The 22,191-nt window shown below is 31.9% G+C and overlaps 1 protein-coding gene across 1 annotated transcript; it reads right to left on the reverse strand.

Annotated features, from left to right (window-relative positions):
• Positions 1-882: 882 nt before the first annotated feature.
• On the reverse strand, positions 883-21,652 carry LOC144845953 (dual oxidase 2-like). The gene is made up of 32 exons (XM_078703480.1): positions 21,373-21,652; positions 18,591-18,701; positions 18,240-18,278; positions 17,799-17,858; positions 17,336-17,497; positions 16,635-16,813; positions 15,993-16,206; positions 15,509-15,675; positions 15,155-15,218; positions 14,799-14,895; positions 14,141-14,255; positions 13,897-13,993; positions 13,197-13,381; positions 12,489-12,664; positions 12,106-12,224; positions 11,816-11,971; positions 11,453-11,575; positions 10,820-11,022; positions 10,400-10,585; positions 10,017-10,245; positions 9,807-9,900; positions 9,296-9,471; positions 8,832-8,925; positions 8,180-8,388; positions 7,682-7,912; positions 7,383-7,526; positions 6,824-7,105; positions 6,285-6,514; positions 5,781-5,939; positions 5,183-5,338; positions 4,457-4,585; positions 883-3,098 (listed from the first exon to the last, which is right to left on the reverse strand). Exons 1-32 carry the CDS (start codon positions 21,440-21,442, stop codon positions 2,976-2,978), a joined length of 4,779 nt encoding a protein of 1,592 aa, XP_078559606.1. The 5' UTR covers positions 21,443-21,652; the 3' UTR covers positions 883-2,975.
• Positions 21,653-22,191: the final 539 nt, after the last annotated feature.

The following is a 22,191-nucleotide window of genomic DNA, read 5'->3' on the forward strand; positions in this document are numbered from 1 at the left end:
TATAAAGATATTTTATGATTTAAGACATGTCTATTATTAGGCCAAATAAATATTTAACTAATTTGAGAATAAATAGGAATATAGGAATTCGTATACAGTAAGTGTATATTTTGTTCAGCAATTCCTGTTCCTACATCACAATGAAGCTATGGCAACCAATCAACGATGATGATACTTGACCATGACGTAAAAATGTCAATGTAAAATGTCTAATCGTAGATTCCTTTTATATAATTTTGTGTGTGTAATCGTTATTATTCATAGAAGAAACTCCTAAAATGAGAGTCGAGATAGGCCATAATCTAGTATTAGCCTACCTAATTGTAACTTTTTCTTCCCCCTATTTTGAAGTTGTGAATTTGTAATTAAAGCTCTGTCTACACTATCAAATTTTATGCGACAAAAATGTGCCCGTATATGGACATGATGATGTCATGTCACTACCATATTTGTGATTATCACTTTGGACACATCACATTTTTTAGGTAAAACTAGTTTGATAGTGTAGACAGAGCTTAAGAGTCCTTGGTTCAAATCATGTCATGGTGCCAGGATTTTCCTCACGACAAGAACTTCACTCAAACAAGCAATGTTATAACAAATATTCTTACCTGTATAAAATTCGATATTGATCAGATTTTCTATTTAGTGGATCTTTAAGCTCTGTCTACACTATCAAACTAGTTTGACAAAAAAGTGCCCAAATATGGTAGTGATATTCCTAAATAAGGTAGTTATATGAAATCATCATGTCCACATATATGGGCACATCACATTTGTTGTCACATAAAGTTTGATAGTGTAGACAGAGCTTTAGAAGAGTTTAAATAATTTGGTAATGTATTAATATGACACAAAATAACAATAAACCAACAATAAACGTTTAAAATTGACAGTAAAGTATACATACATTATTTTAATAGCAAAATATTTATTCCTTAAATTCATTAAAATCGAATACTAAATTACCAATAAAATAACAGAAACAGATGATACTAATACTACAGTACGTTAATATTGATAGATAAAATATATTAATCTTATATAAAAATGTATAGCCCTTCCGATTATAAACATCTCCAATTAAACACATCACTATGTGAGTCGTACACAAATTAAAGGGCCCACGAATGAGGATCCAAGCATACCTTGGTAGCCTAAAAAACAAGACTGGTGATAGATCCAGACACGCTACTTTTTAGGCTTAAAGCATAATTCAATATAACAGCTATTAATACCAATTTTGAATATTACCGTCTAAGTTTTTAAAACCAGAATATATTTTACAACCAAATAATCGAATCAACCATAGATAAAGTATAACCTATTTGGAATAATGCAATTGAAAAAGGTCTACCTGTATTACGTCATGCACAAAGAAAGTGTGTACGTGTTTCTGTGCAGGTATACTTAAAAATGTAGACCAAGACACTAAGTAAGATTAGAAACAAATTTTAATGGCATATATTAAACAATATTTTAGTAAAGTACTGTAATACAGATGGAGAAAAAAACCCATTAATCTCGACCGCCTGTAATATTAACTACCATTATTAAAATAATAAAATAATGATTTATTTCTATCTGTATTTTCGTCTGTACATTTAATTTATAACGAAACTAACTACTGTAAATTATATTTAGAAGACTTTATCATTCGCATGCAGCATAAACTTGTATATTTTCTATATTTTGATGAAAGACAAATATAAATAAATAAATTGTTATTAAGGCCATAATAAAAGCCTAGTAGCTGTATGAATAATATGGAAGTATATTAAATATTGAATGGAGTTAGTATGGATATTGTATTTTCTATTCGTATCTCAGAACGAAATATGCAGCACCTAACAATGTATTACATTGAGACAAATAACCCTTATATTATAAAGTGAAGGTGTTATGGCAGTTTTAGTTTAAACAATGTATGTACTGTATTATAAATATAGTGACAAAATGACCGATGATGAATCTGTGTCATTTAAATAAGCGCGTGGTTTTGCTAAAATGAACCACCTGTCATGCAAAAGATGAGTCGCGTAAAAGTTACGATAACAAGCCATTTAATGATATTACCTCATCAAGTTTTTGTTTTATAAAATGGCCGGTACACAATGAACGCCGTAGTTTGGACGAATAATCATAATTACATAAATTATTATATTACCTGTTAAGTTTAACCATAACCCATTTTATGTTCAAAATCTTGGATTCTCAGCACACGTAACTGTATGTTATAAAATGTTGTAAAATGGTTCGAAGTTCAATGAGGGTTATCTACATATATTTTTATATTTATCTACATTAAAATAGTAATTTGAAATAAAAACATGGAAGACATTGTAAAAGCCATTATTTTCGCGATCCGAATGGGTTATTAAAATTACAATATTACTAAATGCACATATACAGTATAGGCATAATCCAGTAATTTAAAGATAAATATGACATTTTCATTAGGGTTAATTGAGATTACATTTTGTGTGTACACTGAATGATGGAAATACTGTAATTACTTTACAGAGTAGGGATAGCCTATCTGCCGATGTATTTTTATTTGTTTAGCCTAACGTCGGTATAAAGACAGGAGTATAGAAGGAACACATGCGCATTGCATGTAGATATCGAAATAAAACTTGGCGTTAACCATTTAGTTCTAACTTTCTAAGCTTCATTGAATAGAAATTGCTTCCATTTACGTTATTACGTAAACAGCGCTTGCATTTACGTCATTACGTAAAAAGCGCTTGCATTTACGTCATTACGTAAAAATGGCTTGTATTTACGTCATTACGTAAAAATGGCTTGTATTTACGTCATTACGTAAAATGTTATTACGTAAAAATGGCTTGTATTTACGTCATTACGTAAACATGGCTTCCATTTACGTCATTATGTAAAAATGGCTTGTATTTACGTCATTATGTAAAAATAGCTTATATACGTCATCAATGTAATTTTAAAATGTATACAATTCAGAAATTTTCATAGTGGTGTACAAATCCGGCAGTTCCGTACTTATTTAACTCAGAGCAAGCTGTCTCCACATTATGAGTCATACCAGGAGGACCACAGCTAAAAACACCAAATCGTTTAACCTGTAAAATAAAAAAAATAGGAAAAACTACTTCGTTAATGGACTTTTAAAAAGTAAAAGTTAAAATATGTACGTATACATACATTATTTTAAAACACATTTTGAACTATTTGAAAGTTGATTATGTACAGATAAGAAAATAATTATGCAAACAGATGAAAAAACATATTTAATATACATTTAAATGTGGAAAAAGTTATGTAAATACAAAATGAACAATGTTACGATAAAGAAATTTATTTGGAAAGAAAAGTGGGATGAACCCATGTACCCACGTAAGACAAAAAAATAAATAAATAGACCAATATTATGTAGCGAAGGTTTAGGTAAATCAAACCATTCTGTTGTTATTTATGGAACCTGAAATATCATGTAGTTTAAACAGTACATATATTTTACTAAATTCGGTTTACTCATTAATTATACACCCTAACATATGGTTTATTAAAAAAAAACATCTTTAGAATTTAAAAAAAAACGATCCTGGGAATTAAAAAAAAGATTACTATATTGGAATACCTGTTGTCACTTATTAGGACAATACACTGTTTACAAATTTCTAAATATTTACGGTAATTAAAACTGGTTTAGAGTTCAAACCTCATAATAATTGTGACATCTCCTGACTTAATACTACTTAAAAGAATTAAGATAAAACAGTTTTCACATCCTTATTAATTAAAATGTAATTTACTGGATAACAATTAAAAATCAAGATGTTTTTAAAGGCCAAAATTGTCCCTCATCTAATTAGTACTCCAAAACACTCAAGGTTACGGAAGTGGTCATTACTTAATTTTTCTACAGAATTAAAGCAATTAATCCAGGATTTTGTAGATTCGGTGGTGTAAACATTTCATGTACTTTGTTTTGTTATTTGTTGACCACCAACCACCAACACACCCTGCAGGATCGAGGTTTCAATGTAAAAGTGTTTGTCTACATTCCGATCTAGTGTTGTACACTCATTTATGTAATCTCCGTATAGTTATGTCCTTGCTGTTATTATATCTCACCTGTGTTCAGATTTATACATTTAAATGTCATGCATATGATTATTATTTGCATTGATATTTTGAATTTAAGCAACATTTTAAAGTTGAGTATAATAGGGAGATTTCGATATGCGACCACCGACGTCATGCTAATTTATTGTGCGCATGCAGGGACGTGTTTCTCTCGCTCCCAACCCAGACTCACGTTTGCTGGTTTAGGTCCAGGCTTTTTTATGTCCGGCGACCTGATCTATAGTCACTCGGAAATCGATCGTAGCAAATCGAAAGCTCCTTAATAATAAAATAAGAACGTCATTTTACATTTGCGTTATAAAAAAAAAACAAAAGATAAATAATTACTCACGTCTGGATGATGTTTCTGAACAGAATTCAAGAAAGAAGTGAAATGAGGTCGACCAAAATGTGTTATAGACCGTAGACCAGTAAACAACGAGTGGTTTGAAATCTTTTGGAAATGACGCTCACAGATGTACTAAACAGAAACGAAACTCAAATATTAATTAATCAAATAAAATTAATAAAATCTGATCAGATTATCAGAAATATCAATAACACAATGAAAATAGGTAAATACAAATAGGGAGTGAAGATACAGGTTTTTCTTTCTTTGACATTTGTATTTTCAATGAAGCTTGTCTTGGGTTTCACAGATATTGGACTATTCGTTGTATCATTCTTAATTAGATAAATTAATTGTTATTTGTGAACGTAGTAGATAGGTTTGTTCCTCTCATTTAACAAATATAAATAAGCTACAACTATTATACTGATCATTTTCGTAACATGTTGTAAACACGAACTTCATACACAGTTTAATTTGTACTACAGATAGTACTTTCCTATTTAATTATGATAGATTCTTCTTTCGATTTATATATACCCTTACCTTATGAAAAGTACTTTACTAAAAATAGATGAGAGTCGATTGTGGTGCAAAAGAAATGGGGTTTAAGTATCAAGTTTGTTACTAAGATTCATATTGTATAATGAACCAAAGAAAATGTTAAACACGGAGCTAACCTTTAAGGAATTTATTTAAAACAAAAGATATTTAATTAGCTAAACTTACCAACATTGTTGTTCTCAAATCAAATTTTTGATAAAACTGTGTGATGAACAGGTGTACACAGACTAAGCCTGTTTTGTCATTGTCCTCCACCTCTCGAATTATATCCGTCAACCATTCAAAATGCTTCTGGGTTCTTGTCACCCATATAAAGTATACCTTTACATCGGAATAAAATACATTTGTTTTTATTATTGGACTGACAAAGACAGTTTTGATTAATGTTTCCAATTTTGAATATTGACATGATAATCAGAAATTAAAATGTTACCAGTAATGTAGTCCTATGTCATCTAGTTTTTGTCATATAGTCTTTTGTATATTTATCTAGTTCGTATATTTGTATTGTTTTTATGTTCTGTTAATGTTGGAGCAAGAGCAAGTGACAGTTGCTTTGCTCCTGGTAGAATTGTGCTAAATATTACTTTTGTTATTAGTTAGTGAGAAATACTTTCGTCAATTACTTAATGGTATGTGCTGAGTTCATTTAATCGTGCGCAGAATGAGTGCGCGCAGTTGAGTGAAGCGTCGGGAAAACAAAAGTTGTAGATGCTGCTGTGAGAAAAATGTAACTTCTAATAATATAATTTTTTATACAAACCTTCTTGCAGCTAATTCTAGAGTTGTTATTTGTTTTACTGATGATGTCTTTAAGAATGGAAGCATAAGGAGTGACACCAATACCTCCTCCGATCAGTACAGCCACATCAAACTGATACCAGTCTTGATGCCCCTCACCAAATGGCCCATCTAAACAAATCTAGAAAGGAAATAGCGGTTATATAGAAAATAAGAAGTAAAAGGAGATAATTCTTATTTCAGATATATAATCTGTAGTATGTTTCATCTGTTATTAGCTGTCAAAATCCAAGCGCTGCCTTTTTTAATGGCTTAGCATTCGACATTGATTAAAAAAGGACGTAGCAAATAAATTGAAAAAGTTAAGCTTTATAATTACAGCAGTAGGTGTTTTATAAGCAATTAATGCATATTTTGCATTCGTTAAATATTTTCAACGATGGAGTTTAATTTAACAAGGTACATTCAACGAATACAAAACATTCATTATTTTCATTTCATAAATTAACGTTTGATTGGTACTTACTTTAGGATAGCTTAGACCCTTTAAATTAATTGGATCAAACAGGTGGTACAGTTTAGTGGTCCATGGACCAACAGCCCGGACATGTACTGTCAAGGTATCCTCATGAGGAGCTGATGTTAGGGTAAATGGATGATATTCGGTATTGCCCATTCCTGGACAAGACAAACGAACCCATTGTCCAGATTTGTATTCAAAATGACTTGGTCGTTGGAATTCAAGAAAAGTTACATCTGAAATAAAATGTAAATTTGGTTAATAAAGTAAAAGAATTTCGTAGGAAAACAGAAAAATACCTTTCATTTGTTGTATGTGTTAATGTCTGCGGTACTTGTAATTCCTAAAATGGAAGTAAAGTTGAAAATGTGTCGACAGCACTTTTTATCCTATTATGGATAGGCATAAAGTGTCAATTATACAAACAAGAACAAGAGACAAAGAAGTGTCTCCTTATTTTCTCCTTTATTTTGTGGCTTAAAATGTAAATATTTTGATAATGAATAAAATTTACTTAAAAACATAAAAATAATTTATATACTAACTTGATGGTAACAATTCGGCTTTCTTTACAATTAGTGTTACTTTCTTCTTGCTGACACTGACTAGCTTGTCAAAAATAAAGACGACGGCTGGACCGACGAAGAACAGGTGAAAAAATGGTCTTTGAACAAGTTGACCGGTTCCGTGCAACATCATCAAAATGTATAAAATGATATAAAGATTGTGGGTTATCCAAAACAAGTTAAAGGAATTCTTTCGCGCGTACTGCGAAGAGAATATGAATATGATGGCGGTGACGATGACTAGGAGAACGCCAGTAAATCCTATAATGAACAAAAGGTAAATTATTATTATCGTTAGGCCTACGTATATTCATTATTATGTTTCATTTTCCTGAGGCAGATTATGAAGCGACGAAGATATCGTGTTGTTATTTGTCGCCTCTTTAACTACAGTTTCTTTGCAGAAACAAAACATCATTTGACATATAATATATAACAGTATGCATCTTTTAGTAAAAAGTAGACCTACCGAAACACTAGAAAAATTATTATTTATCGATGATCATATATAAACAGTATAATACAGATCAAAACTTACCAGTTATTGTGTTATAGAGCCAGTATTGAAACTTGGGAAGCTCGTGCGATCTATGAAAAAAGTCTCTAAAGAGGCATAGCAAGTCGTCGGCTGGCTGAGTTGAGATATGGTAGAAGTTGAATGCATGGCCAATACAATGGATTACTAAATTGAAGACAAAGTATTATTATTATTATATATTGTAAGCGTGGAAAGGAATAGATAGCAAGAAAAACGTTTGATTTTTTTTTAATATGATGTATTTGCTCCTAAAAAAGTAACAATAATTGTTTTATTAATAGATACAATTATACACTTACTTGTAAAAAACAAAGCTGAAAATGCAACTATCTTGTGAAAAGCCAATGCAGAATCGAAAGGTATGAATCTGTTTAGAAAGGTCTGTCTAAGCTTGGTGAGTAGATTACGACACATGGTTAGTAAGATTATTGAAAATGTGAACAACATTGCACTTGCAGCTCCTCTTGTTATCGACACTCCGTAGCCTGCTATCTGCCTCAGTCCTGCATGTTCTCTTTCGATGGTAAAGTCTAAAGAAAAAAAATTCATTAGTCAGTAAACTTCAAGTCCTTGTTTGTTTGTTTTGTTTTTGTATTGCTTTTCTGCACACACATATCATTTAGAATTTACAACTCAAGAACAAAATTACACTAGTAGATTACAACAATTACAAGCGTGCAAAAGGAGGCCAAAATAAGTTTGGAGAGGTGAACAACATTTTGGCTATTTACATTGCCACTCTGATATTTACCACTTGAAGTGGAGGTTATTTTGAAACAATGAAAACAATTACTTACAATAGGCTCGTTCTGCAAATATTCCAAATAGTACCAAGAAATAGAGAACTAGGTGAAAGATGCGAAGACGATTGTTTTCAATGAATCTCGTGGTTGCCAGAATACGTCGCTCGAACGATGTTTGAGAGTATTTCGCATTTACAGTTTTAACGTAACGTAGATCTTTCGATGTACGTCTGTATTTATTTTCCTTCTTTCCTTCTATTTGCCTGTGGAACAATTCGATTATTTGGTTTTTATCAATCGTCAAACTTAGGTATATAGGGCAAAAGACTAATCGAACCATCTAGTAGTTTGTTCCCTCCTTAGGAACTTATAAACAGAATATTAGAAGAGACTTGTGAGGAGAATGTACACATTGTTGTGGAGTTGTGGCTTGTTGGTTATTATGGGTTAAGTAAGTAAGTCCCGTCAAGTAAGTCCCGTCACATGTCAGGATTTTTTCTAAGGAAAAAATTACAACTCCACTCCCAAAGACTTGTAATAAGACTTTGTTCATGTAGAGCATCTTGTGTAAATGTTTGTCTTGTGGACCTCTGATCGGACCCTAATGATCAGCAATTGCTGGATGGATCACCCTCATTAAATAAGGTAAAAAAAAAAAGAAGAATTGTCGCATTAATGGTAAGATGTTGAGCGAATGGATACTTACTTGTATGCCCGTATCAGTGTTTCAGCTCTTCGCAGTGACCCTCCCTTTGTAGCAGGATAGGCAGGTATAACCTTTTCTTCCCTATAATTGCCTCCTAATCATAGAAATAAACAAATATTTAGACTCTACATTAAAATGATAACACATTAATATTCAACAATCTGGGTACAGTATCCCAAATGAAAATATGGTAGCTCAAATAGCATTCACTCTTATTTAAAGCTTACTTAATTTTAATTTATAAAAGACAAAATAGTAATACATTGTTAATATATATAATGCAATAAATACATGTTTAAAGCTAATCTTAAACTGTAAGTAAATAAAATCTTTAACAAATTAAATAATGGAATAGAGAATAATGTTAGTTTATTTTCTTCTTAAAGTTATAAATAACTGATCTCATCTAAGTTAAACACGATGCGTACATTATTTTAAAAACAAAAATACTTTAAAGTAGTTACCTGCAACACCAATATAGACTCTATCAAAATGTTTCTTATGTTCGCCCATCAATTTTAAGAAGTTTCGAAAGTTTAAATTATCTTTTTCCTTGAATCCTGCCTTTTCAAACATTGAATCAATTAGTTCTTCAACACTATCTTGTTCAATTGTACCACTCATTCCTTCCAACATTGACCTATTGGTACAAACAACATCAATATTAGTTTTAAGAAATAAATTGTCAATGTCGTATACACAACTTAAAGTAAATGAAGGGGAAAAGTGCATACATACAATAACGCAATACTAGGTATAACAACTGTTGTAAATCATATAATTGGATCCATAAGAAATCTCTTATAATACAATCTTATTAAATTCTGGTATGTTTGCGAGTAGAGAAAAATCAGTGTACAAAACGCTCCAAAATATTGTATGTAGGGTGTTGCAAAACCTCTATGAAACTTTGTTCGTACACCTGTTTTTGCATGCTTAACTCTCAAATTATTAATATATAAGTACAAATCTTACTTGAGCATTGCTTTAAATTCTTCTCTGGAAAGTGTTCCCGTCCGACCAATGTCATACACATCAAACATTAGCCTTAACTTGTCCTCTGGTGAGCCTAAAGAATGACAATATTTGAATATGTATAAATATAACAACCACCATTCTAAAAACCTACAAAATAAAAATCTACATTTCTTAATTTTAGATTTAAATAAATAAAAAATGTCTCACCTTTGGCAAATATGATTAACATATCTAACAAATCTCTAAATGAAATTGTTCCAAAGTTTTCTTTGTCCACAACTTCAAACATTTGCTCAACAAACAATGACTTTGGTTGCATCGACAGCGCCTCTGCAAATTCCTGTTTTGTAAGTCTACAACCTAATACTTCCTGCGCAATTTCTGCGTTCCAGCCAACTATATCCATATCAGATGGGTCTAAATCTTGTGATAACGCCTAAAGACAAAATGTAAAATTAATTTTCAAAATAGATTAGGTAATAATATTAGGTAATCAAGCGAATGTCGTATAGTCTTTTCTTTCCTGTGGATGCACTTCATGAGTCCATCTTTGTATTATATGTAATTTCTTTTAAGTTTTGAGTACTTACATGAGCAAATGCTGTTCTAAAGAATCGTTCTAGTGTCTTCTGTCTTTGTTGTTTTGTTATGGATCCAAATAACATCATATCATGTGTCAGCTCCTTAGTTTTTATCATGATTTTTAAACTACCAAGAAATCCTTCCATATCGCGTATAAATTTCTGTCTTGAAATTCGACTTGAAAACATCAGTACCTTACAATAAATAATAAGTAAAAATATCTAATAAACAAATAAAATACTTGTATAGTAAAATATAGATTATTATTATAACAACATAATAACTGAGAAATTGTGAAAGACCTCTTATTGTCCATGAGAAAAAAATGAACTGAACAAGGCCATGGTATGGAGATGGTACCCTCCAGCAACTACTTACAATATACCATTACAATTTGATTTTTTGAAACAAATAATTTAACTACTTACCAGGTCATATTCTTTTTCCATCTTCACTCTAAAATATCTGCAGCCTTGATCGACGGTTATATAAAAACTAAGTTTTTTCGTGTTGTTCAAGTTAATAACGTGACGTTTTTCATTGAAATCTTTTCCGTAAACAGTGATTGCTTTAGCACCAAGAGCAACGATGACTGATATACATGGTGCATCAAAACCACACCATTCTTTAACTGTAAGAAAATGTAAGAACTAAATAATATTTTCTAATTACAAGATACAAGTCCACTTTAATGGTTCATGATTAATGGTTGTTTTAATTATAATGCGATTTCTACAGTCTCTCGCACATTCGGCGGCAGGGGAATCAGTGGCAGAGGATAAAATGGCACCAGAACACCAAGGTAAACTTACTACTCTCTTATTCTTATTAGAGAAGACTTTCTGTACCATCAGGATTATGTTTGAGGAAAACCACGAGCCATAACCTATCATGACTATATACTATCGAATTATGAGATAGTTTTGCCCATAACATATAGTAAAAATCGTTTATATATGTGACAAATAAATAAGCTTCCAAGTAAATGAAAAAAAAAAAATTGAAATGTTAAAGGATAGATAAAGATTATTTATATAGCCTATATAGAGTATTATATTTACCTCCAGTGTATGTCAGAATGTTGCTGATATCTTCCATGCTTTGTTGAACAGCTCTTCGTTTCTGCTCTTTCATCTTCCACCACCTTGTTGCTTTGCTTAATATGATAAGCAGTAAGACACACGCTAGTAAAATGAATAGTATCGTTAGCTTTATTAATATGATCATTTCTACTTCATGTACTACATGCAGCTTCATTCACATGTATTCAATAATAGTTAATACTATATCAGTAGGCAAAGCAATACCGGCTTGATACGGTAGCATTTCCTTAAAATGCAGTCAATCAGATTTGTGATTTGTAGAATTGAAGACAAGTTCCGATACTTTTTACCATGAGAAGAATAGTAACCGTACTAACTTACCGAATATCCAAAGTAGGATAGCACCAAATGAAATCAGATATGCTATTTCACTGCCTGTAAAGTAGTCAAATGTATATATCTTGGTACATTCTTCCATTGATGTTGAGTTGATGATAAGAAGGTCCATTGCTTCTCCGACATCATAACACGGATCACCTGTAATGTGTATAGAATACATTCATTCATTGTATCTAACGTACTGCTTTTAGAAGACTATAACCAAACTGTAATATAACCCCAACCTTGTGAAATTCATCAAAGTCACTTGGAAAGGAAAGATTTATATTTACCTTTATTATAATGGAAAACATCATACTGAATATCATCATTTGTAATGTCTGTCGCAGCTACAATTACATCTTTTAAAAAGGTATTTCTTATTGTGGTAATGTTATGTCTTGTAAAAAGTCTGAAAATGAAACATGGTAATAGTGAATTCTTACTAAGAAGTATGAATGGTCAGTATTGTACTTATTCATTTAAATCTATCAAATATGGGACTCCATGTAAAATCAGATGTGTATCCAAAAATGTTTTTGTCTCAAAGAGCGACGTCGAGTTTGGCTTGGTCATGATCTAGTGTTGGATGGGGATGAAATGTCAAATTTAGGTCATTAAAAATGCAGTCTCACAGTACAGGATATAATATCAGCAACGACAATAGATAACGTACCCATTATTGATGTTTTCGAACCAGAATCTATCACCATCTCTAATCCTTAGAAACTGATCTAGTATAACATGATGGAACAGTTCTCCAGGACCATCACTTGTAGTCTCCAGCAAACCTCCTACCCATACATCTATGTTATCAATGTTTCCAGAAATATTTTTCAGACGTCTTAGAATCTGAAAGAACAAGTGATTATTAGATTAAAATTGACTAATTTCATTATATATTATTATTTTTAACCATTCCTTAGATTTCTAAGGCCAAAGGGCAATTAGTAAACATAATATAATAATAATAATAGGACTTGATAAGCGCACATATCCACCAAAGTGCTCAAGGCGCCGTCAATATTATTCACCCAATTTTCTACACATGGATTATTTGTCCAGTACTATTATGACAACTTCTGTAATATACACGGTGTCATGCAAATGTATGTATCATAATACAGTATTGGTTAGTTTAAGCTTACGATACAGTCGTCACGAAAAACAGTAACACTTATTACAGAGTTTGATTTGATGATATTTGACAAAATAATAGATACAGTACCGAAAATCGAATGAAGTATTCATAACAACATATATAGTTGTGGAATATTTATTCACTCTTTTGTGTCTTAATTATCATAGGGATCAGAGCTGTTGGATATGCACTTGAAATATTTCCATTGACCCAGACAGTTGCCTCGGTAAACTATTTACTTACATTTTTATCTATGGCTGATGTGCTGTCATTGCCTACATTGTTAATATCTTCAAAGGATTCCTTTCTTCCAAGTCCTAGAGAAGCTCGAATGGTATTGTAATCTGGGAGTCCATGATCGCGTCCTCTTTGAATGTTTAGAGCCATTAAATCTCGTCTTGAAAACTCCAAAGGCCCAAACACCATTCCTGTAAACATAAGCTTAGTTTTAGCATGGAGAATGGAGAAATAATTAAGATGTCGCCATAATTACTTACGATGTCGATATGGAAGATTATTTTGGTACGATTTTGAATACTTTGTTTTATAGGCTCATAGCAATATATCTGTTTTAATGAAATTAAATCTTCCAATGGTTCATAATCATTGGTATGAATTATGTATTATATTTCATTTAAATAGTAAGTATACAGATACATTACTGTACTTTACACCAAAAGAAAACAAAATATATTGTTTCCAGTCCGGTTACCTCTATTAGTGCGTTGATATGGTATATCTACCATATTATTATCATTATATATTTTATATTATGGTATACGCAATCAGTTGACTGAAAGTGAATGATATATTAAAACTATTCATCCGTATGTTCATCAGCTTTGAAGTAATGAAACTACCGATAATGTTTTTTTTAGAAATAACAGCTGAATTTTGTTTGATTTGATAAGAGTTAAATTGTTTATTCAGTGAGAATATTTACCTCGTAGGTCTTCGGTTATGATGTTATCTTCTCGTTCTGTGATCTGGGATGCCATTCCTAGTAAGATTGGTTCAATGTCATGTTCTAAAATTGGTACCTATAATAAAATTTGAAAAAAACATTTTTTTATACCTTGCATAATGATATACTGTACTGTATTATCGTTAAGATGTTGCTACACTATACTACTTTACAAGTTCCATCATCAATCATATTTCAATGACATTATAAGTATGGTACCAACCTGTGGATTCCAGTACGAATTACAAGTTCTGATTCCGTGGTGATCTGATTTAGCTTCTTTGTTTGGGTGATAACTTGAATGAACTGTTGTTTTTATATATTCACATTGTGTTGTTCTTTATCAAATAAGAAGAATATATGCTTATTTATCTCTATTTATTTCATATAGTATTAAAGAAAAGAAATCATAATAAATTTTCTCTGAATAATCAGTTTAGCCAATAATGTTCTCTACTTTTAAGCAAATCTAGATTTTTTTGTCTTATGTGGGTTTGCCCCACTTTTCTTTCATCATATTTTAAATATTGAAATACATTGCATGTAATAAGTAAAATCAATGAATATAATATATATTGCTTATTGCCATACAATAACTAACATTATTTTTCAACCTCTATTTTTTTTGTGTTCAAAACTGTTCCTAAAGAAATGTCTGCATAATTTTACTTTGATCCAAGTTTAGTTCTCTTCTTCTTAAATAAATATACAGAATTAAAAACAAAGGCTTATTTTGTTCTTGAAAATATCGGTGCCTTCATAAGCATTCCTGTCATAGTTTATCCGTGCTTTAGTAGAAGTTTCAGATCAAAGAAAAGATCAGTTGAAAAACCCCTTATAATCCTATTAATAAGTCAAACGTTCATAAATATTTAACATACCTGCGTATAACACCTGGTGGGACTAATGTATGACCGAATCGCATCGCAGCTGATTGGAAAACGTGTGAAATGCCCGGATGTACGTGTTGATTATAACCTACAATATACAGAAATAAATTGGTGTAAATAATAATAAATTGATGTTGGATGATTGTTAACAAAACAATACTCCTTGACATTCTTGAAATCAGTATTGTGTTTGAATTAGTACCAAATCATTGATCAATACTTGCTACCTGAAGATGTAAAATAGACACAACTAAACTAAACTGAGGCCAGTGTAGTTAGGATTTGTCTACAATGTCACTATAAATATGATGATAATAATAGCACAGCACGCTTTTATATTGTCTTACCTGAATAACTTGGAGTTTCTTGGAGGTTTAAAAATGCAGGTAACCATTCATACAAGACAATATTCTAAGTAAAAATAGTCGTTTTTTTAAATAAATGAGATATCTGTCCATTTTGGAGGTTCGTTGAAATTGTCTTCAGGCATAACATTATAACAATAATTGTGGTTAAAAGGTGCAGTATTGGTAGATGCTGGGTGTTTTGTTGTTTTACAATTGTTGTTTTGCAACAATAAAAGAAAAAAGAAGGATGTCTATTATTAGTTAAAATTTGTAAAACAAATTAGTAAGTATTGTATAAGTAAAACTACATTTAACATATTAGATTTCTGTCTCATAAAATAAATATCAATTTACTTGATAGATAGCTATTGTCCATTTTCGAGCTTCGTTATAAATCTTTTCATCATTCCAACCAGGTTGTCTTGCAGCAAAATAATCAGCCCAGTAGTTGTGATAACGAAATAGGAGAATACCAAACGTAAGAAGGAATGGGTTTTCGTTGCCACGAGGATTTCCCAACTCTGAAAAAATAATTTAAATAATCAGAAAACTTGTTATGGTTTAGGATGATTTAGTAGTGGAGCTTAGAGGTTAACGCCTTGCCTCTCACCTCCAAAGATCAGGGTTCAATCCTGATCTATAAGAGTGTCAGAGTTGTAACTCTTCTACTACACTCTCTAAGCCTCAAATGAGTTTGTAAAAAGTAAAAGTTTATAAGCACGATCAATTATAGTTTATTCAAACTTTTTGGCCAGTTTCTTGCTGTTAAATGCGTATAATATACAATAATATATAAATAAACAATTGTTGGTGAACATTCAAAGGATTGAATACTTACTGAAAAACCGTTCAGCATTTCTTAAGGTATGGTTGTGAGCCTCGGCAGGAGGAGGAGGGTTTGCCATTGGGAGTCCTATGTCATTTTCATGAGGATAGTTACCACGATGGCTTCGGCTCAATCTGCCACCATGGAACTCTCGTAGTGCATCAGCCCAAGCCTTTGAAGTTCCGTAGATTAATCCTCCATCTAAGAAAGGGGTCACCTCATTTAACTAAAATAAGAAACATGATATATAATTTATAATAATGCATGAACATGAATATCGTGAAAACAGATAGTGTAAATTGTAACAATTGTGATGAAATTCTGTGTCGATCTCTATTGGTGTTATTTGTTTAAATTTACACCATGTGATCAAAACAAGCAAGACAGTAATCTGATTGTACTCTGAATTCTATAGTAATCCCAGGTTGGGACAACGACCGTGGAAAAAACAAATATTTCTTTCCTCCATTATTATATACTCCACGGTTATAGTAAAACTTGGAATTACTACTACCGTACAATCCGAGACTACATCAATCAAGACATTCTAAAGTTTTACCTTAGGCCTACTTCCTTTGTTAAGGAATCACATGCTTTAGTACACATCCTACTTTACTTGTTTTGCCATACAAACCTTTTGTTTGGCCTACTCACCTGTTGTCGAGGACTATTTGGAGAGTATCCCGTGTTCATATCATATCTTGTTCTTAAAAATGGCATCTGGAAGTCTTTAGGAGCGTTTGGTATATGTCCTTCTGGAAGAGGAATATTGAAATACTCTGGTGGGCAGCCTGGTCTCTGAGCATCCAAAATTTCCTCTACAACCTGTTGACCTGCAAAAAGTATATTAGTAAAGTAAAAATTGAAAAGTAAAATTGTTCCAATAATGCCATAAAAGGCTGAAATAGAAATATTCTTCTATAATGAAATTACTAATACTAATTTAATTTAGATATGTTAACTATGGTATTAATAATTACAATTATTTAAATGACACTTTGCTGGAGTGGAATGTCATTAAAATGATCGCATTATAAAATGTATTGTATGTTTGACTACAATTCGGAAGTTTATTTAAATGACACTTGGCTGACCTGGAACTTCGTTGCATTATATAATAAATACACAATAAATGGACCGAACAATAAACATTTATAATAATTATATTTTTTACTTAAAACTTGAGCTTTTGCATATTCTTATTAAATACCTCTGTAACCTTCAAATCTATTCTTATTTGTTACAGTCCAATAAATGCTTTCAATTCATTTTCAAATAGCATCAACAAATTATGCATATGTTATCACAGATAACCTTTATAGCTAATTATAATATCACTGAGACAAAATATTTACCAAAGAACGTCATTAAAACAGTCCGATTAAGAAAGGAACGATGCCCCGTTTCTCCCTTCATAATAGCCTCACTAAGTTCCAACGGAGATGCTCTGTTGTGTCCAGACGGTTTGTAGGAACCATCAGAGTAAGCTGGTGGGACGAGTCTACGGAGTGGCATATCTGTGGTAAAATAAACATAACATTACAAAAAAACATGCATTTTGAAGAAAGCCACAACAAGTACTTCATTTAAAATGAGTTGAGCCTTTAGAATATGTCGTAGATTTGAATATGAAAAGAACAATAAGAAGTTTGTAAAAAGGAGCATTAGCCTTTGAACTTACTTTTGCTATTACAGCCTGGGTAGGCCTACTACGGTATGTCTTGAGTGGTCGTGGTTTTTATGGAATCTTTGTAATGCTTACTTATGTTATACATACAATACTTTTAATATTACACTGTCTATCACACAGTAGCTTACCTGCAGCACCCCAGTTAGGGTTTGTGGGATTGTTGTACCAGCCGTCATATCCTGGGTATTCTGTAAAGAGAATCAACATTTATATTGGAAATTATAATATTCTTGTGGTGATGATGATCTATATTCATAGTATGGTGGTTTGGTAGTTTTTGGTATGGTTAATAGTTTTTGGTATGGTTGGTAGTTTTTGGTATGGTTGGTAGTTTTTGGTATGGTTGGTAGTTTTGTTGGATTGATTATGAAGATGAAGTTAGATGAATACCATACTGTATCGGATCGGATTCGAGAAGGTAGAATGGAAACTCGGCCGACCCACCTAATTCAGAAGATGCAATACAATAGAACATAAGTTCAGCACTACATTTTACAATTTATAGGGTCCACATCACTGTGGTAACTATGTCAGTAGTGATAGAGAAAAACATGAAATATGCATCATACCTGTATTAAAGTTTTCCTGTTTTGGTTCTGGGTGTGAACCTATGAAATTTGTATAGAAAAAAGAATTATGCCATAATTACTGATGTCATCGGGCAAGAGATTATAAAAATGACGATTATAGAAATCACGATGGGACATTTTATCACGTGGAAGATCTACAATATACCTGCTACGTAACCATACTAATGGATCTTATTATGTATCATAATATAACTATGTTTTAATTAATACAGTTAGATAGGTATCTGGTAGACTGGCAACAGTCTTCCACATAGAGTCTGGTGTCAGCCACAGAATCGGGTGATTTTAATGTGTATATATATTGGTTTATGCTTTGTGTGGGCTACTTACAATTGATTTCATCCGAGCCATCACTACAATCTTCATTCCCATCACATTTCCACATCCAGGGTATGCAGTCTTGTTCATTCACACATTGGAACTGATATTTATTACATATATCTATATCAGAAAGTATATAATATATGGCAGCAGTTACATAAGATAACAGATGACAGGGTATATATATAAATATAATAATAGTATACTATTGATCAAAACCAATAGACCGAAATCGAACAGTATTAGATATCTGTGTGACGGCTTCAATTGGAAATATATTATACAATTTTTAAAATAATGTTTACACAAATATGAAATGAAAATGTTTCTTTTTTTCACATATCTCTTTTTGTTTTTTAAACAGGAAGTCGTAAAACGTTAAATTTACAGCAATTCTAAAGAGGAGGAATGTGCACCGACCTGAACGACGAACAGCTATGGCTCAGTGAATGAAATAAAAACTATAGAGGAACAATAACACACACACGTACAAGCAATAAGATTAATAAAAGAATTCGAAATAGGCTAGGCCTACTTAAGATTCGCTGAAAAGTGTGAATTAGTGAAGGTGTATAATACGGTCAGTAAAAAGTCATTGTATGCTTTCCGAACACCGCCATAATGTTACAAAATATATTCATCTTTAGCTTAGGCAAATTCTGAAATTAGGGTAAATGCAGAAGCTATCACAATGTAGACATACGTCTGTGACCATAATTCAGGTTTTGTATGCGTATACCGTCTGCACATTTAATCATGGATTTAATATAGCACGTACCATGAGTACCAACCATTGTCGGTGTATGTTGGAAATTCTTCGTTAACAAAGAAGATTATCGTACAATTGCAACAAAGAATTAGTACTGTACTCATATCATTGCAAGCGAAACAATAAGATCTTTGACATTCTTTGGAATTTCATGAAAAGAATTGTAACACACTATAATAATAGTGTCTCAGTGGAAGGCTATTGCTGTAATTGAAATAGGCCAAGTGCACTTTATTTTATCTTTCACAATTAGTATATCACACATTGTGGCTGGAAAGTTGTAATCAAATACTGTACTCAAATACTGTACAAAAACAATTTAATAATTAATAAATAATAATAACCTTATTTATTTCAAACTTGAATTTTTAAATAACTAAGAACAAAATAACCATAAATAAGAAAGATAAGAAAAAAACATTCACTTAGAATTCAATTGTTAGAAATGTAGTACAGTTACTAACAGCATAAAATTCGTTTTTATGTTGCATATACAAAGACTAATATTACAGACATTGTCAAAGATAAAGAACATCTGTGGAATGGGACAGCTGTGTGTGTGGAAGGTGTTCTTCATGTTTTACTCAACAAATAAAACTATGACGACAAATCGACTATTAGTAGGCATTACAACTACCGGTGATTACAACAACAACAATATTATTATAAAATATATTATTGATAAAATGACGTCATTCGAACTAGGTTATTGGGAGCTACCCAAATGTTGTTCGTATAGTGCACAATCTTTGGAGACATTTTCTGATGACAAATCCCTTTCTTTGGACACATAAGCACTATCTGACATATGCATGACCTCTATCAAAGAACTTATAACACAAGAATCTCCTGTTCTTCAATTTGCATTCAAAACACAGTATCGGAAGTACAGGGTTAAAAGGTCAAACTGGGCGACGCCATTTCACAGCATGGAGAAGCGCCCCCTCCAAACTAGGAAGTCAATTACTCTACCCCCATAGAGTATTAGCAGATCCCCTCTATGGTTTTGACTTTCTAATTTGATGCGGGCGCCCTACTCCTCAGTCAATTACTCGACCCCACCCCCCTAGAGTATTAGCAGATCCCCTCTATGATTTTGACTTTCTAATTTGATGCGGGCGCCCTACTCCATGGCTCACAATGGCGCCACCCATAGCTCTATTCTATCCCACAATGCCTTTCGAAATTGTTACGCGCTTCGGACGAACAGGAGATTCTTGTGCTATAAGTTCTTTGCCTCTATTCATACAGTGTTCTATACCTTTTGTTATATTTCACTTGTATACTAGGTGGCCTATGTGGTTACATCAACCCCATTTATATATGTTAACATACTGAAACATAACATAGCCCATAATAGACTCCTTTGTTTTCTAGTGTACTCTTTTTCTATATGTATTCGTCTTTTACCAATATTCTATCAGTACCTGATGATGACCTATGGTCGAAAGTACTCGTACAATAAATATTTTATTTTGAGGCAGAAACAAGAAATTTGTCTGTTTTATTTTTATACATGATCCTGCCTATGCAGCACCTATTTCTTTCTTGTTAACATACTGTATATAATGCAGCCACTATTTACAAAAGCAATGAATTTCTTTAAATTAATAATAATATTAACAAAATAATATACGGAGGTGACCAAATATTAATTTAGAAATTAAAATATTTTATTTTATATTCTCTTGTTCCCAAGACTATACCAGCAGAAAAGAAATAGTCAATACATTTAGGGGTTATAAAAAGGACTACTTTTCTAATACTTTCGAAAGTTTAATTTAATCATTTAAAAGTCTAATTGTACATTGTACAGCCATCGCTGCACTTGCAACCGACCATAAAATTGTATAAGTATAGGCCTACATTATTGATTTATTATTATTATTGTGCTACAATATGTTAGCATTTAGCGGCTAACCACGGCTAAATATTAATTCGTTATGGACTATAACTAACTTGTCGGGTGTTATTTAACATACTGTAATCAAGTTAATGTATTTCTATGTTATATTTACTAACCTTGCGTTACTGCATATTTTGGGTTCCATAGTATACATAGAATTATGACTAGGTCTCTATTATATAACATTCCACAACTTCAATATCACAATTTCAAAGAAAGACTGCACAACAGCACCAACCTCTACCGTTCTAAAGCACTCAGGCTACCATCATGATGATAGATCATTGGTGGTTTGCAAATGTTGTGACTGGTACGGGCCAGGTAATGGCGACTTTATAAAGTACAATGAGTCAGTTATTCTATTCAGGGCTAGGCCTATGTTTACTGAACACAAGTCTCCAGTCATGCAACAGTTGTTCTTTTATTTTGGTTGGTATTTCACGCCTTTCAAAAGCATCGAACCATATTAAAACGTTTCATTGCCATTCGGTAGTTTTCATAGGTGTTATAAAGCACAGTTTTAAACGTTCATATACTTCATACTTGAATTAAGATCGAACCTGGTATCTTTTTATGTCACCTGCGCGCGCGTGTATATGGCACAGATTATAGGCCAGCTGTCAGAACCAGCTAATACACAATTATATCTAGCTTTTAATTTCAATTTTTTTTTAAATTTTTAGTTTATGTAAAATGTATAAAGATTAGTTATAATTATTACATGTTCTTCTATCATATCTGTTAAGGATAATATGTTTTGTAAAAGTTTTTGGAATATTGTACCACATCTTCTGCTTAGAATGAAGAATCTGCACTTGTGTTATTCCCAATCTCTCTCTTCTAGTAATGAAAAGACGAAGTAGCAACTTTAGTTCAGTCTGTGGCTTTACCACGGATTCTAAGGAAAATTCTTACTTTTCTTTTAGTGCAAAAAC

Source organism: Antedon bifida, chromosome 6 (genome assembly GCF_963402885.1).
Source record: "Antedon bifida chromosome 6, ecAntBifi1.1, whole genome shotgun sequence".
Lineage (NCBI taxonomy): Eukaryota > Metazoa > Echinodermata > Crinoidea > Comatulida > Antedonidae > Antedon > Antedon bifida.

What these genes read in the sequence shown, in the direction of transcription:
- LOC144845953 (XM_078703480.1), bottom strand. Translation starts at nt 21,442, where the DNA reads ATGTTATATAATAGAGACCTAGTCATAATTCTATGTATACTATGGAAC. An exon ending in CATTCTGACATACACTGGAG is followed by an intron (nt 11,023 to 11,452) that starts GTAAATATAATA and finishes ATTTTCTTACAG; the next exon opens with TTAAAGAATGGTGTGGTTTT. An exon ending in ATTTGCAGAACGAGCCTATT is followed by an intron (nt 7,913 to 8,179) that starts GTAAGTAATTGT and finishes TTTTTTCTTTAG; the next exon opens with ACTTTACCATCGAAAGAGAA.